Genomic DNA, 17,437 nt, shown 5'->3' on the forward strand with positions numbered 1-17,437 from the left:
GCAACAGGACGGTTGGAGGAAGAGCGCCTCATCTTCCGCCTAGGAACCCTCCAACCACAAGGGATGAACTCAGATTTCTCCAGTTTCCTCATTTCCCCTTCCCCCACCTTGTCTCAGTCAAATCCCTCGAACTCAGCACCGCCTTCCTAATCTGCAATCTTCTTCCTGACCTCTCCGCCCCACCCCAATCCGGCCTATCACCCTCACCTTGACCTCCTTCCACCTATCGCATTTCCAACACCCCTCCCCCAAGTCCCTCCTCCCTACCTTTTATCTTACCCTGCTGGACACACTTTCCTCATTCCTGAAGAAGGGCTTATGCCCGAAACGTCGATTCTCCTGTTCCTTGGATGCTGCCTGACCTGCTGCGCTTTTCCAGCAACACATTTTCAGCTCATACTGCAGATTCAGTCAGGTAGATGGGTGACTGCCAGGATAGGCAGGCAGGTAGTACAGGAGTCTTCTGTGACTATTCTCCTCTCTAATAGGTGTATTGTTTTGGATACTGTTGGGGGATGGGGGGGCGAATAGCCTCTCAGGACAATACAACAGCAGCAGCCAGGCTTGTGGCGCCACAACTGGCTCTGCGGTACAGCAAGGTTGGGAAAGTCCAAGTGAGTGATAGTTCCAGGGGACTTGCTAGTCAGGGACACAAACAGATGTTTCTGTGGCTGTGTTCGAGACTCCAGTATAGTTAGTTGTCTCCCTGGTGCCAGGGTCAAGGATATCTCTTGAGTGGTGGCATGACATTCTCAAGGGGGAGGGTGAGCAGTCAGAGGTCATTGTGCACATTGCCACTAACGACATAGGTAGAAAGAGGGATGAAGTCCTGTGGAAAATGTACAGGGAGATAGGAAAGAGCTGCAAAGCAGGACCTCTCGGGTTACTACCAGTGCCATGTGCTAGTGAGGCAAGTAATAGAAAGATAGGGCAGATGGATCCATGAGTAAGAAGCTGGTGCAGAGGGCAGGGTTTTGGGTTATTGGATCACTGTGACCTCTTCTGGACAGAGGTGACCTGTACAAGCGGGATGAGTTGCACCTAGACGGGAGGGGAACCAAAATCCTCACATCATGGTTCGCTAGTGCTACTTGGAAGGGTTTTAACTAGAGTGAAAAATCACACAACGCCAGGTTATAGTCCAACAGGTTTATTTGAAAGCACTAGCTTTCAGAATGCTGCTTCTTCAGGTGGTTGCCCTGTGCTAGTGCTTCCAAACAAACCTGGTGTGATTTTTAACTTTGCACACCCCAGTCCAACACCGACATCTCCAAATCAATATAAACCAAAGTGGCAGGGAGCTGGGAACCAGAGAGGTAGGTCAGCAAGTAGAGGGATTGAGGGGAAGGTAGATGTAAGGACCAGTAAGTCTGAAAGGAAGGACAGGCAGAGACAGGTAAATGAACATGATGGTGCTAATGAACTGAAGCATGTTTATTTCAACACAATGAGTATGATAGGTAAGGCAGATGTGTTTAGAGCTTGGATCAGTAAATGGGACTATGTTGTTATGGCCATTACAGAGACTTGGTTGAGAGAGGGACAGGACTGGCTGCTCAATGTTCCAGGGTTTCATTGTTTTCGATGAGATAGAGAGGAAGGTAAAAGAGTTGAAGGAGTTGCATTACTAATCAGGGAGAATGTCATATCTGCATTCAGAGAGGACTTATTGGAGAGCTCATCCAGTGAGGCAATATGGGTAGAGCTCAAAAATAAGTGGCACCTCTCCCTCCTCTCACTAACAGCCACCGAGACATTGAGGAAAAAATATGTAGGCAGATAATGGAAAGCTGCAATAACAACAGGGTTGTCATAGTGGGGCTTGTTATCTTCCCCAATATTGACTGGGACTCCCTTAGAACAAGAAGTTTAGACAGTGCAGAATTTGTTAAGTGTATCCAAGAGAGTTTCTTGAAACAGTATGTGGATAGTCTACCTAGAGGAGGGGCCATACTGGATCTTGTACTGACTAATGAGCCTGGCTAGGTGACCGATCTTTCAGTGGGAGAGCATTCTTGAAAACAGTGATCACAACTCCTTAAGTTTTGAGATAGCTATGAACAGTGGGAAGGCGTATTATGTCAGTATTAGGAAGGAGATAGGGAGCGTTAATTGGGAGGCGATATTATTGGGAAAGTCCACATTTGACATGTGGACATTCTTCAAAGACCTACTGATCAGAGTTCAGGACCAGCATGTTCCAGGAAGGAGGAAGGACAAGGATGGCATGGTAAGGGATATTTGATAATGAGGGAAGTTGTGAATTTAGTCAAAAGGAGAAAAGAAATAATATGTGGGGTTTAGGAAACTAAAATCAGACAGGGCCCGTGAGATAAATAAAGAAAGCAGAAAAGAACTCAAGCAGGGAATTAGGAGAGCAGGAAGGAGCCATGAAAAGACCTTGGCAAGTCAGGTTAAAGAGAATCCCAAGGTATTCTATACAAACATTAAAAACAAGAGGATAACTAGGGAGATGGTAGGACCGCTCAAGGATAGAGAAGGGACTTTGTGCTTGTAGACAGAGGATGTGATGTGAGGAAGCTGTTCCTTTAACAAGGTTAGGTTGTCATTGGTCTTTTTCAGAGAGGTTGGAAACAACACAGGTTCTGAAAAGTCTGAGTTTGGATGGGTTTTAGGGCCAATTTGATAATAGTTAAGAGATATTTCCTCAGGCAGAAGGCTTTCAAGTTTTAAAAACAAACACTTGTCTAATGAAAGGGGAGTGGCCAGTTCTCCCAGCTCAGCTATTCTCTGCTTTGGTTGGTTTTAATACAGGTGTGTGTGTCTCTGTGTGTCTGTGTGTGTGTATATTTGTGTGTGTCTGTGTGTGTGTATATTTATGTGTGTGTGTATGTGTGTGTGTGTGTGAGAGAGAGAGAGAAAAGAAAGGCTGCTGGACTCTCTCTCTCTCTCTCTCTTTCTCTCTGACTTTTCCCAAATAAGAACTTGTTTGATTTTTTCCTTTTGTGCCAAGGGATGTTTATGGGGATTGTTGCAAGTATTTTGAAACAGCATCATTAAGTTGCGATAGTCTGTTGTGTTTTTGGATAGGACAGGTTATTTGGTATTCTGTTTTCTGTCATTTTTGTTTCATTCAGTAATATTGTAAATAAATTCTGTTTTGTTTAAAACAAAGTGGTTTGACCATCTGATTCTCACCTGGAATACCCACTATACACTTGCTTAAAACAACTATCAAAATTAGGGTCTGGGCTACTTTCTTAAAAAGTCTTGACGGGTCTGGCCTGGTCCATAACAGTAGGCAAAATCTTAAATGAGTACTTTGCGTTGGTATTCATCCAGGAGAAAGATATGGAGGACAGTGAGATTAGTGTGGAGCATGCTAATATGCTGGGGCATTTTGAGATCAAGAAAGAAGTGGTATTGGGTCTCTTGAAGAGTGTTAAGGTGGATAAGTCCCCACTGCTTGATGTATCTCCCCATGTTATTGAGAGATGCAAGAGAGGAGACTGCTGGGATCTTGACCAAGATCTTTGTATCCCAGAGCACTGGCAAGTAGCTAATGTTATTCCTCTATTCAAAAAGAGAAATAGGGAACCACAGACTAGTGAGTCTCACATTTGTAATTTAGAAGCTATTGGAGAGAATTCTTAGGATTTGGATTTATGCACATTTGGAAAAGCATGGACTAATTAGGGACATAATGTGGAGGTGTGGGTAGACAATGTTAAAAATCGCATAATTTTTAATTAGGGACGGTCAGCATGGCTTTGTGTGGCGCAGGTCATGTCTTACTAACTTGATTGAATTATTCGAGGAGGTGACGAAAGTGAGCAATGAGGTTAGAGCAGTGGATGTTGCCTACATGCATTCTTGTAATGCTTTGGACAAGGTTCCTCATGGTAGCTCATTTAGAAGATTAGGATGTATGTGATCCACAGTGACATGACCACATGGATTCAGAATTGGTTTGCCCATAAAAGACAGAGGGTAGTGGTAGAAGAGTGTTTTTCTGCCTGGAGGTCTATAGTAGGTGTTCCCCGGTGATCTGTACTGGGACCACTGCTTTTTATGATATATGTAAATGACTTGGGCGAAAATATAGATGGATGGGTTGGTAAGTTTACAGATGATACAAAGATCAGTGGAGTTGTGGACAATGTAGAAGCTTGTCAAAGGATACAGTGGGATATAGATCAGTTGCAGATATGGACAGAGAAATGGCAGATGAAGTTTAATCTGAGTAAGTGTGAGCTGCTACACTTTGGGAGATCAAATGTAAAGGAAAAGTACAGAGTTAATGGCAGGACCCTGAACAGCATTGATGTACACAGGGATCTTGGGGTTCAAGTCCATAGCTCCCTGAAAATGATCACGCATATAGATAGGGTAGTAAAGAAGGCATATGGCATGCTTGTCTTTATTGGGCAATTGAGTCAGGGAATTGAGTACGAGAGTCAGGATGTCATGTTTCAGCGTTATAAGACTTTGGTTAGGCCAGAATTGCGTTCAATTCTAGTCACCATATTACAGGAAAGATTTGGAGGCTTAAGAGAGGGTGCATAAGAGGTTCTGCAGGATGCTGCCTGGAGTAGAGGGTATGACCTATAAGGAGAGGCTAGAAAAACTCAGGCTTTTTCTGGAGCAGCAGAGAATGAGGGAAGGCTTGATAAAAGTCTATAAAATTATGAGAAGCATAGATAGGGTTGATGGTCAGAATCTTTTTCCCAGTTTTGAAATGTCTAATACTAGGGGGCATGCATTTAGCGTGAGAGGGGGAAAGTTCAAAGGAAATGTGGGGGCAAGTTTTATACACAGAGAGTGGTAGGAGTCTGGAAAGTGCTGCCAGGAGTGGTGGTGGAGGCAGTTATAATAGGAATGTTTGAGGAACTTTTAGATAAGCAAGGAAATAAGGGATATAGACCAAGGGCAGGCAGGAGGGATTAGTTTAACTTGGTTTCAAGTTCAGCACAACAGTGTGGGCCAACGGGCGTTCTGCTCTGTATTTTATATTCTAGGCCCAAAGCCTTGAAAGTTATGACATTTCAAGTGCTCATCCAAGTAGTTTATAAAGGTTGAGAGGTTTTCTGCCTCAACCACCCTCCCAGGTAGTGTATTTGAGACCCTACCATCCCCTGGGTGAAAACAATTTTCCCCAAAACTTCAATAAAGCCCTTGCCTTTCACTTTAAAATTATGCCTTTTGTTATTTACCCTTTAACAAAGAGATAGCTGCTCCCTATCCGATCCACCCAGGCCCCTCATAATTTTACACATTTCTGTCAGATCCTCCTCAATCTTCTTTGCTCCAAAGAAAGCAACCTGAGCTTATCCAGCCTCTCTTCACAGCTGTAATGCTCCATCCCAGGAAACATCATGGTAAATCTCTTCTGCCCCCTCTTCCAGTGCAATCACATTATTCCTGTAGTGCTCCAGCTGTGGCCGAATCAAAGTCCTCGACAGCTCCAACATAACCTCCCTGCTCTTATTATCTAACCCACTACTGATAAAGGTAAGTGTCCCATATGCCTTCTCAACTACCCTGTTAACTTGTCATGCCATCTTCAGGGTTCTGTGGACAAACACTCCAAGATCCTTCTTTTCCTCTGAGTTTCCTAGTATCCTGCCATTCATTTTGTACTCCCTTGTCTTGTTACTTTTTCCAAAGTGCATCACCTCACACCCATCAGGGTTTAACTGTTTCTGCCACTGATCTGCCCATCTGATCAATCTGTTTATATTCTCCTGTAAACTAAGACCTTCTTCCGCACTGTCAGTCACCGGCCGATCTTCGTGTCATGCGCTATCTTAATTATCAATTCCCTTTCCCCCAACATTCATCTACTTCGTTTATGAATATCATAAACAATAAGGGACCCAGCACTGATCCCTGTGGTACACCACTCAACAGTGTGCTCCAGTAACACAAACATCCTTCTGCCATTACCTTCTGCCTCCTGTCATTCAGCCAGTTTTGGCTCCAAAAGTGTACTGGAACTGGGCGCAATACTGTACCCAGAATAAACAAATTTATTTTCTTTATCGATTATTGGTACACCACTCACCATGTAGCTGTTGAACGCGTTGGAGTCATCATCCACCATGGTGATGAGCTCATTCATTGTGCGATGGAAAGGAGTGATCAGTTTCCTCATTGAACCATCCAGATGATCAAATTGTCGCTTGCCGTAAGTCATTAATCCAACCATTGAGCCCAGGGCCGCACCCTAGTGAAACAATTGAGACCCAGAAGTCAAGAACCATTGTACAGAGACACTGAGGCCAAACTCTCATTGTCAGAAATGCTTCTTGGCAAGCAGCGAGACACAAATGGAGTGGTGAGGAATAGACACATCTATTTGTGTCTAGGCAGATCCTTAAGGGTTTATATGGCATCAGTGGAGGACAGTGCTATTAGGATGTAGCAAATAATAGTTCTTGTTGCAACAAAGATGACACAAAGTTGGGAGAGAAGGTGAACTGAGAGGAGCATCCAGAGATGCTCCAGTACGAATTGGACAAGCAGAGTGAATGGGTGAATGCAGTACGTAATGTGGATAAATGTGAGGTTATCCACTTTGATAACAAAACCAGGAAAGGAGATTATTATCTGAATGATGAGAGATTGGGAAAAGGGGAGATGCAGTGAGACCAGTCATAGAGATGTAAAGCATGGAACAGACCCTTCAGTCCAGTTCATCCATGCTGACCAGATTGCTAAATTAATCTAGTCCCATTTTCCAGCATTTGGCCCATACCTCTCTAAGTCTTTCCACTTCAGGTGCCCATCCAGATACCTTTTAAATATTGTAATTGTATCAGCCTCCACCACAACCTCTGGCAGCTCATTCCATACATGCACCACTCTGTTAGAAAGTTGCCCCTCAGGTCCCTTTTAAATCTTTCTCCTCCCACTGCTGAAGGTAAGCATACAAGTACTGAAGATGGTGAAGAAGGAAAATGGTATGTTGGCCTTCATAGAGGATTTGAGTACAGGAGCAGGGATATGTTGCTGAAGTTGTACAGGGCTTTGGTGAGACCACACCTGAGTATCATGTGCAGTTTTGGTCTCCTTATCTGAGGAATGATTTTCACATTGTAGGAGGTGTGCACCAAAGTTTTACCAGACTAACCAGACTGATGCATGAAGAGAGACTGGATTGGTTAGCACTATATTCACTGAACTTTAGAAGAATGAGGGGGGATTTCATAGTCACCTATAAGTTTCTAACAGGACTAGATTGGGTAAACATGACAAGGATGTTTCCAATGACTAGGGATCGCAGTCTAAGGATACAGGATAGGACAGTCAGGACTGATACGAAGAGAACGTTCTTCACCCAGAGAGTGGTGAACTTGTGGAATTCTTTGCCAGAGAAAGTGGTTGAGATCACAACATTGAATGTTTTCAAGGCAGATTCAGACATAATTCTTGTTGCTGAAGGGATCAAAGGGCTTGGATAGAAAGCAGGACCACAGTATTGAGTTGGCTGATCAGCCATGACAGACTGAATAGCCTAGTCCTTCTATTTTATGTGTCTTTATGTGAGAATGATTGTGTCTCATTTTACTGAGGCATTGGTTCGTTGGTCACTGACACACAACACTGAAAAACTCAAAAACTGAGTATTGGTAATTTTAAAGTTAATAATTGTGAATGCTGTCCTGTCTTTGTGAATGTGGCACCACCACTTTTTCAATAAATGAAGCATACCAATAGTGTCACACATGGCAGCACACACATCCCAGCATCAATTCACCGGGCTGAGGCCTAGTTGCTTCTTGGACTGAGGATTGATTGGAAACTTTAATGTACAAACCATGGCAGCCACGGCTGCAGTGACGGAGCCTCCACCAGGAGCTGCAGACCGAGCTCCAACATTTTTAATAAATTCCCGCAAAGGCAAAGAAACCAGGCGACTCTCCTGCTCCTCCTGCACCATGTATCTGGTGAAAACAGGGAAACGCAATGACTGCAACTTTCTCAAATCACTAGGAATACTCAAAAATCGTCAATCTACGAAAATAGTGTTGTAAACTAAACAAAATACACTGTTAGTTTGAAAAACTGAAAATCTTTCTAACTGCCGGGTGCATATTTTGTTAATGTTACTTGTAATAACCCAGACGGATATTGGCAATGATAATCACTCTGGAGTCTTAACCACGAAGGTCATCAAACAGGGTTGTGTAACATCGGATTGGTCGTAGAGCCATCAAACGGTCAATTTATGACAGATGTGATGCAACTGGTAATAGATGGGGATATTCTTGTCCCTTCGCTGTTTGCAACAGGCAGAATGCTGCATTTTTACAGCTCTGCCCATAATGATATAATGTCCAAAGTTAGATATGCAATTGGACAGCACTTGTGGAACAATCCAAAGTATGCGAAGAATTACTTGAACCAGCAATTCAGCATGATCAGTCAGGCTCACAGAGATAACTATGCATGTTAGAAATTGCATATATTCATATATGGAGCTCTGTTCTTACGTGGAGCTCTGTCCTTGCAAATACAAAGAACATGTTGGACGGGTTGGACCGAAGGGTCTGTTTCCATGCTGTACATCTCTATGACTCTATGTTCTTCCAACTAAGTAACTTTGGTGTGAAAGGAGACATTCCCTGGTCTGTCTGGTTTGAATTTGATTGTCAGTTTACTGTACCTTGCTAAATTCTCCATGGCAACTAAATTGTGGCCCACTTTGAGGTTTGGTTTTGTGATTCCATTCCCAATGAGCGTAGGAAAGGAAAATTTGACATAATGTTCCATGCTTCAACAACACTCAAGTAATCATTGATAACCTAGTGTCAGTGTAATCGCTGATTTCTCAGGCTCCAATCAACCTTTGTACTCTTTTACTGAAATTGATTTGGAAATGTATCATATTGTGATTACACAAACTTCATAGTCATGGAATCACAGAGATCTATAGGGAATCTAATCTAATCTACAGCACAGAAAGCATTCCTTTGTCAAATATAACTACCTAGCAATTCTAATCCCATTTTCCAGCACTTGGTCCATAGTCTTGTATTCCTCAGCATCACAAATGTACATCTAAAAATTTCTTCAATGTTATGAGTGTTTCTGCCTCTACTGCCCTTATACAGGCAGTGAGTTCCAGATTCCCACCACCCTCTGGGTAACAACATTTTTCCTCACATCCCCTCTAAACTTTCTGCACCTTAACTTAAATCTATGCCCTTGGTAATTGATCTCTCCACCAAGGGGAGAAGTTTCTTCCTGTCCACCCTATCTATATCCCTCATAATTTTATACATCTCCATCATGTCCCCTATCAATCAACTCTTTTTTAAGGAAAACAACCTCGGTGTGTACAATCTCTCTTCATGACTGAAACTTTCCAGCTCAGGGAACATCCTGTAAATCTCTCCTCTTCCCCCTAATGGTCTGGAATAGTAAAACCTTCCTACTTTTATACTCAATTTGAATTCTCTATTACTCACTGAACTTGGATTCTAGCTTTTATGATTCACAGACAGGAACTCTCAAATCCCTCTGGGCTGTAGCTTTCTGCAGCCTTCTCCATTTAAATGTTACTCAGCTCTTTATTCTTCCTGCCAAAGTTTCTCACATTTTCCCACATTATATTCCATCTGTCCAGCTTATGCCCACTCACTAAACCTGTTTACATAACACTCTTGGTGTCATATTCACCACTTGCCTTCCCACCTGTTTTTATGTCGTCTGCTGACATAGCTTTAGTACATTCACTTTTCTCATCAAAGTCAGCAATGTACATTGTAAATAATTGTGGCTCTATTACCGACATGTAGAGACACAAACACACACAGAATCACAGACATATACACAAAAATATATATATATACAGGGCTGAGTGCTTAAACACATTGTCCCTCCTCTTCCTTCCCCTCCTCCTGCTCCAAAATTCTATTCATACGCTGATCAGGGACAGAATGAGAACCCAGACTGAAAGGCCATTTGGTTTTAATCCCTCCCCCACCCAACTTTTCGATGAGGCCAGTGAACCTTTCACAAGGTCCTCAGCTCAGCCTCTGTACTCCCTCCCTGCTGATAAGGATTTAGTATATCTCCTTCTTAAGTAAAAATGCAAAAATTGTTTTATTAATTAGCTCTTCTGCTTGGCACCTTTTAATACTCATCTTTTCCAAATTCTATTTTTGTCATTGCCAATTTACTGGTTCGACATTTGTTTTGGCTTGGCAAATTTTTGAGAGAATGTGCCACCCTTACTGAGTTACAAAAGCTGTTCTCCCAAGCTCACCGATCCACATGCTTCCCCCTCAAAAAGCCCCATTCTACACGTCACCCACCCTACTCCCTCCTCACCAATCCAGTCACTCCTCATCAGCCACACTCTCTCCTCTCATCAACCCCACCTCTCCTCATTGACCTTACACTACCCCTCACCAACCGTGCTCTCACTGGCCTACCCCTCCCCACTCCTCCCACACCCTCAGGTCTCTTGTCACCTGTTGACCTGCTTTTCCCTGTCCAGGGAAGCACCAGATAAACTTCCAAGGTAACACTTGGAAGTGAGGGTCCTGGTGATACTGGACAGATACGTTGGTGTGTACAAAACATAATTTTGTTTGATTTATCAGTCTTTACATTCTCTCCTTCTGGAATCTCACTGAGGGATTATGACTCTCAAAGAGGAGGTCCTGCTTAGATGACATTTTGGGAAACACGTGTATACTCTTATAGTTTGACTAGTCTCACATCAAACAACTGCAGATCTTTTATCGTTATTCCTTTATACAACATGACAGGGTCACCAAAATGCTATTTCTCCCAGGAGAAGGATAGGTAGTTAGTGCGATTTGTGTGCAGAATGCTAATATGCTATTTGAGATCAAGAAAGAAATGGTACTGGGTCTCTTGAAGAGCATTAAGATGGACAATTCCTCAGTGCCCGATGATATCTATCCCAGGTTATTGAGAGAGGCAGAGAGGAGATTGTTGGGGCCTTGACCAGGATCTTTGATTTCTCAATAGCCACTGGGGAGGTCCCGGAGCACCAGCAAGGAGCTAACATTATTTCTCTATTCAAGAAGGAAATAGGGATAATCCAGGGATCTATAGACCGGGGTGTCTCACATCGATGGTTAGGAACCTATTGGAGAGAGGGATAGACTTTACATGCATTTGGGAAAGCATGGCACAATTAAGGACAGTCAGAATGGCTTTGTGCAGGGCAAGTCATGTCTTACTAACTTGATTGAACTTTTCAAGGAGGTGACAAAGGTGACGAATGAGGGGTAGAGCTGTGGGTGTTGTCTGCATAGATTTTAATAAGGCTTTCGACAAGGTCTCTCATGGTAGGCTCATCCAGAAGATTAAGATGCATGGTGACTTGGCTGCGTGGATTCAGAATTGCTTATCCTCAGAGGGTGTTTCTCGGGCTCGGGGTCTGTGACTAGTAGTGTTCCACAAGGATCCATACTGGGACCTCTGCTGTTTGTGATTTATATCAATGACTTGTACGAAAATGTAGTTGGGTGAGTTAGTAAGTTTGCAGATGATACAAACATCAGGGGAGCTGTAGATAGTGTAGAAGGTTGTCAAAGGATACAGTAGGGTATAGATCAGTTGCAGATATGGGCAGACAATTGGCAGATGGAGTTTAATCTGGATAAGTGTAAGGTGCTGTACTTTGGGAGTTCAAATGATAAGGAAAAGTAGAGAATTAATGGCAGCACCCTGAACAGCATTGATATACAGGGAGATCAAGTCCTTCGCTCCCTGAACGTAGCCATGCAAGTAGGCAGGGTAGTAGTGAAGGCGTATAGCATGCTTGCCTTTATTGTTTGTGGAATTGAGTACAAGAGTCAGGGTGTCAGGATGTCATGTTGCAGTCTTATAAGACTTTGGTAAGGCTACACTTAGAATACTGCATTCAATCCTGGTCGCCACATTACAGGAAGGATATGGAGGCATTGGAGAAGGTGCAGAAGAGGTTTACCAGAATGTTGCCTGGCTTAGAGGGTTTGAGCTAAAAGGAGAGGCTGGAAAAATTGGGTTGTTTTTTTTTGAAGCAGCAGAGGCTGAGGGAGACCTGATAGAAGTCTGTAAAATTATGAGAAGCATAGATAGGATTGACAGTCACAATTGTTTCCCCAGAGTTGAAATGCCTCAAAATAGGGGGCGTGCATTTAAGGTGAGGGGGAAAGTTCAAAGGAGATTTGAGGGGCAGTTCTTTTTCCACAGAGCATGGTAGACGTGCGGAAAGTGCTGCCAGGGATGGTGGTGGAGGTAGCTATGATAGGAGGATTTTAGATAAGCACATGAATATAGAAGGAGTGGAGGGATATGGACCAAGGGCAGGCAGAAAAGATTTATTTAATCTGGCGTCATATTCGACACAACGTCTTGGGCTGAAAGGCCCGTTTCTTGCTGTAAGGTTCTATGTTCTGTTTTGAAACAATGCAAACTAATTCTTCATTAGCACCATCACTTACTCAATAATCCTTTCTTTAGCATTGAAAGGAGCAAGAGAATCGAGGCCCAGTCGGCTGATGACCTGCAGCAAAGTAGATGCAGTCACACTGTTATTGGGAACATAGATGTGGAGATACCAGTGATTACTAATTACTTGTAATTATCTCGCTACCTTAATTAGTTTGTACAGTTTTTCGCTACTTGTTACTTTGGTTAACCCTCTTCATGTGACTCTGATACCTACTCATGTTATTCCCAGCCATTTAGTTTGTCTTGAGCACCATCTTGTATTTGATAATTAGTAATTATCTCCTGCCTTAATTAATCAGTTCATACGTCATCCTTTGACTTGCTATTCAGCTGTCGACACTTTATTCACCTGCAAAGACTTGTTATTCAGCCTGTCAACACTCTACTCACACTATTTGTACTCATCTGTTGACACTCTTAATTACTTGGAATTATCTTGTCATTATTTCTCCGTCTATGTATTTTGTGCCTATGCACCTCCCTCCACTTTACCTGACAAAGGAGCAGCATTCCAAAAGCTTGTGGTTTTAAATAAACCTGTTCAACTATAACTGGTGTACTGTGAATTCTGAATTTGAGAACATAGAATAATGCAAAGAGAAAAGCATTCAGCCCCTCCAGTCTCTTTAGAGTTTTCATGGCTGGCCAGTATCCTAATTCCATTCAGTCACCCAAATTTTTAACAGAAATAAAAAGGTGAGTACAGTTCAAATGAACATGGAGTTAGGAAAAACAGTAGCATCTTAAAAATCGGTTTGTACTTCGCTGATTATGGCAAGCGTGGAGTTATCCCACATATACCTGATATGGTCCAATGGAAGTGTACCACTCACATATAATATGGTCGGATAGCCTGTAGTAACCTCATTCTATATATGAAGTAATGCATTCCATGTACACTGGAAAAGATTAGATTAGATCCCCTACAGTGTGGAAACAAGCCCTTCGGCCCAACAAGTCCACACCGACTCTCTGAAGAGTAACCCACCCAGACCCATTTCCCTCTGACTAATGTACCTAACACTATGGGTAATTTAGCATGACCAATTCACCTGACCTGCACATCTTTGGACTGTGGGAGGAAACCAGAGCACTCGGAGGAAACCCACGCAGACACGGGGAGAATGTGCAAACTCCACACAGCCCGAGGCTGGAATTGAACCCGGGTCCCTGGTGCTGTGAAGCTGCAGTGCTAACCACTGAGCCATCATGCCACCCCACTTGGAAAAGTCCAAGAGGAATGGGGTTTGGGCTGGGGGTGTGGGGTGGGTGCTGTAGTATAGTGGGAAGCAAACATGTTACTGATGATGCTACTCTAACTTTGACAGTCACATGCACCTGAGAACTGTGATCAGTATTCTGTATATTATTGTGTAAACAAAGGGAGGACAGTTACTCTTCACCAAGGTTAGGGTAGAGATGCAGCAGAACCAGGTCAAAGGCAAACGAGGTGGGACATAGTGGCCTTAGGGGAGGAGTACAGACATCCAGTGGCCAGATGGTAGACAGAATCTGTGAGGGAAGATGACACAAGGTAAGGAAGCACTGTGAACTGTGAAGAAGAAAGTATTAGCATTCAGAATGACATAGACAGCGTGGTGAGTTTGTGGGACCTGTGGCAGATGATACATAATACAGAGCAATGCAAAACCATTCACATTCACTGGTGAGAAGAATAAAAAAGCACAAAACAAAGGGTGGCACTTCCAAAGGATCTTGGGGTATATGAGTACAAATGATGGAAGGTGACTGAATAAGCTTGAGAACATGGGCAAGAAGGAATATCAGTCCCTGGACTTCATGGCCAATTCACCTGACCTGCACATCTTTGAACTGTGGGAGGAAACCAGAGCACTCATGGCACGGTGGCATAGTGGTTAGCACTGCTGCCTCACAGCGCCAGAGACCCGGGTTCAATTCCTGCCTCAGGCGACTGACTGTGTGGAGTTTGCACGTTCTCCCCGTGTCTGCGTGGGTTTCCTCCGGGTGCTCCGGTTTCCCCCCACAGTCCAAAAGATGTGCAGGTCAGGTGAATTGGCCATGCTAAATTGCCCGTAGTGTTAGGTAAGGGGTAAATGTAGGGGTATGGGTGGGTTACGCTTCGGCGGTTCGGTGTGGACTTGTTGGGCCGAAGGGCCTGTTTCCACACTGTAAATAATCTAATCTAATAACTCAAAACATAGGAAGTTTTAATGAAACTTGCTAAAACATTGATTCAGCCTCAACTAAAAAGTTAAACTGATCGGTTTAGGAAGGTGTAGAGAAGACACAGAGACAAAGCTTCCAGAAAAGAGGGTACTTCAGTTATGATGATGAACTAAGGACTGTTCTCCTTGGAGAAGTGTATATTGAGAGATTTGATGGAGGTTTTTAAAATCCTGAGGTATTTTGAACCGTTTGAAATTCAGTTAAAAGAAATGTCTCTTTGGCAAAGGGAATCAGAAGAAACAAGTGGAACATGGATGGATAAAATACAAAATAATGACAGAAAAATGTAGTTCCTACGCAGCAAATGGTTAAGTTCACAAATGTCCGAGAGAGACAATGGAAGCAGGTTTAATTGAGGCATTCAAATTGGAAATGAGAGAAATAGCAGAGGAGAAGGCTCAGGAAGTGGGACCACTGATTTATCTTGAACAGAGAGCTAGCATGCACTCAAGAGGCTGAGTGACCCCTGTTCGTGCTCAAACTTTACAAACATAAGTTACATAATGACAAACAGACAAAGCACCGAGATTTTTGTTATGGGAATTGATAAGATTTCACTAGTGTTGAAGGTTGTAAACATTAACTATTTATTAATAAGTCCATGAGGAAATTCAGGAAAATCATCTTTACCCAGAGAAACACAACCTCCTGTGGGAACTCTCTCACAGATATACTGACACAAGTACTTGATAGATGGCTCTGGTGATAGAGTTAAAGGAGGTGGGATTCAGGAGGTTTGTGGGGAACAAAGGCTGGATAGCCTGTTTCTGTGCTGCTTATGCGATTGTAAGGATTAGATTCCCTTCCCAGACATGGTCAGGTCATTGACTGCTGCAGAATCTCTGCTTCCCTGCACCTGCCTGCAACCAGTTGAAGTGAATTACCAAAACCTTCTGAGCTGGGAAGGGGATCTAAGAATCATTTGGTTCTCAAGCATGACTGCTGCTCATATGAATAGGCATCAAACCAGTGCCACTCACCCATGCACCCCCCTCCCACTACCACCACCACCACCACCACCAAAGCCATCTGCAGTCAGCACACATACCAGTCGGACTTTGTGCTCTTCCTCAAGGATAAATAAGTTTTCTTTTTTCATATAAAACTCCGCGGCAGCCATTATGGATTTCAAGGGGACGAGACCAACAATCTGAGAGCCAACGACGGGCAAATCTAAATCCTATGGGGAGGACAGCACATTATTAGAGCAACAATGCAGCTCCTGTCTTCATTCATAAATTCTGGCGTACTAACTGGCAAATCATTTTTTAAATCCCATTACTCTGAGTGATAAATGTTATTTGAAGTTGAAGTGTGTGAGTCCTGTCGTCACTGTTTCTTGTTTTTGCTATAAATAGCCTAAGTGGTGAGGACATGCTCTTGACAATGCAGTTTAATTTGTGCAGCTGTGGAACTGAGGCTGCACAAATGACAGTATGAGTAGCTTTTCACAGTACCTTGGCATCCTTACAGACTTCTTCAAATACTGTGTGCAGTGCAGTCACTTCGAAATCAAGAAGATTAGTGGAGACCTGGGCAATATTAGCTTCCTCTAAGTACCAGCCAATAGCTTGCACTTTATTCAGACGTCCAGGCTGCACAAACACAAGCAATCAGTCAGAAAGTGACACCTCAAAAATGGTTCAAAATGTTAACTTACAATAAATTCTCAGGCAGACCTTCCGCGTGACAGGTTTGAACTCAGAAACAGTGACAGTTATCACCTCAGCCACACTGACACTTGGGAACTCTTGGTTCTGAAAAAGTGTCATCAGACTCAAAACGTTAACCCTGTTTTCACTTCACAGATGCTGCCAGATGTTCTGAGTTTCTCCAGCAAGTTCTACTTCGCCTTGGGAACTCTCCCCTCACAGGTTCTCAATATCTGATGTGACATTCTTGAAACACTTTCTTTATCTCACCTCATGGCAGCCCAGCTCATATTCAAACATCATGCCCTCTCCCTCTGAGCTTCACTTCACCTCCATTCCTCACTCTGTTTCACTCCACCTTCACTCCTCATTCTGCTTCACTCCTCCTCCATTCCTCACTCTGCTTCACTCCTCCCCCAGCCCCTGAGCTCCAGAATGGGACCCACCTTGCTTGCTGAATCCTACTGGTTTGGGAGTTAATCGAGAGCTTGCTGTGTGTTCATCTGTTGCCCCAGTTTGTCAGGGCTTTTGACATGTAGCAGTACATTTCTGCCTGTGACCTAACCACTGGCTCTTTCAGCCTCCTGATGGAGGTCTCCGTGATGACATAGCTGTGATTGCCATGTACCTGACACCATGTGTGTCGAGGGGGTAGGGCCTGATGTAACAGCCGACCTTTGTCTGCATACTGCGGCTCAATGTAGTGCTGGACTATCAGATTCCATACCTTGGATTTATACATGCTGTTCCACTCCTTTTGAGTCAATGACCCTTACAATCTGATTTGCTAGAAAAGCAGTGAATCCCTGACTTGTGATTCCCACCTTATGTGTTGGATAAAAATAACATGGGTATGATGCTGGCATATGCACATTGGTTGACGTGCAGATACCGTACATGAATCCTTTGTCAGGAAAACATCTTTTTTTAAAATTAAACTGGCTACTTTTGGATGTCATATGCAGTCTGTTTTGAGGGGCCAAGAACACACAGATTTATTTTAAAGGGGTCTTTCTCTTCATTTGTTCCTGGAATGTGGACAATGCTGGCATTAGCTGCCCCTCAAACTGTATGATTTACTAGGATAATCTCAGAGGTCAATTAAGAGTCAACCGCATTGATGTGGGTCAGGAGCT

At 43.4% G+C, this 17,437-nt stretch overlaps 1 protein-coding gene across 5 annotated transcripts in view; it reads right to left on the reverse strand.

The window, feature by feature from the left end:
* Positions 1–17,437, reverse strand: part of ftcd (formimidoyltransferase cyclodeaminase) — a 48,595-nt gene that overhangs the window by 14,139 nt on the left and 17,019 nt on the right. For 4 of the 5 annotated variants that reach the window (XM_043693422.1, XM_043693423.1, XM_043693421.1 and 1 more), the window contains 5 exons: positions 16,107–16,244; positions 15,698–15,829; positions 12,432–12,493; positions 7,781–7,907; positions 6,026–6,187 (listed from right to left, as the gene is read on the reverse strand). In XM_043693422.1, coding sequence (XP_043549357.1) covers positions 6,026–6,187; positions 7,781–7,907; positions 12,432–12,493; positions 15,698–15,829; positions 16,107–16,244 — 621 coding nt within the window. The remainder of the gene's footprint in view (positions 1–6,025; positions 6,188–7,780; positions 7,908–12,431; positions 12,494–15,697; positions 15,830–16,106; positions 16,245–17,437) is intronic. The other variant, XM_043693424.1, reaches the window with a different exon arrangement.

This window comes from Chiloscyllium plagiosum, chromosome 7, assembly GCF_004010195.1.
Source record: "Chiloscyllium plagiosum isolate BGI_BamShark_2017 chromosome 7, ASM401019v2, whole genome shotgun sequence".
Lineage (NCBI taxonomy): Eukaryota > Metazoa > Chordata > Chondrichthyes > Orectolobiformes > Hemiscylliidae > Chiloscyllium > Chiloscyllium plagiosum.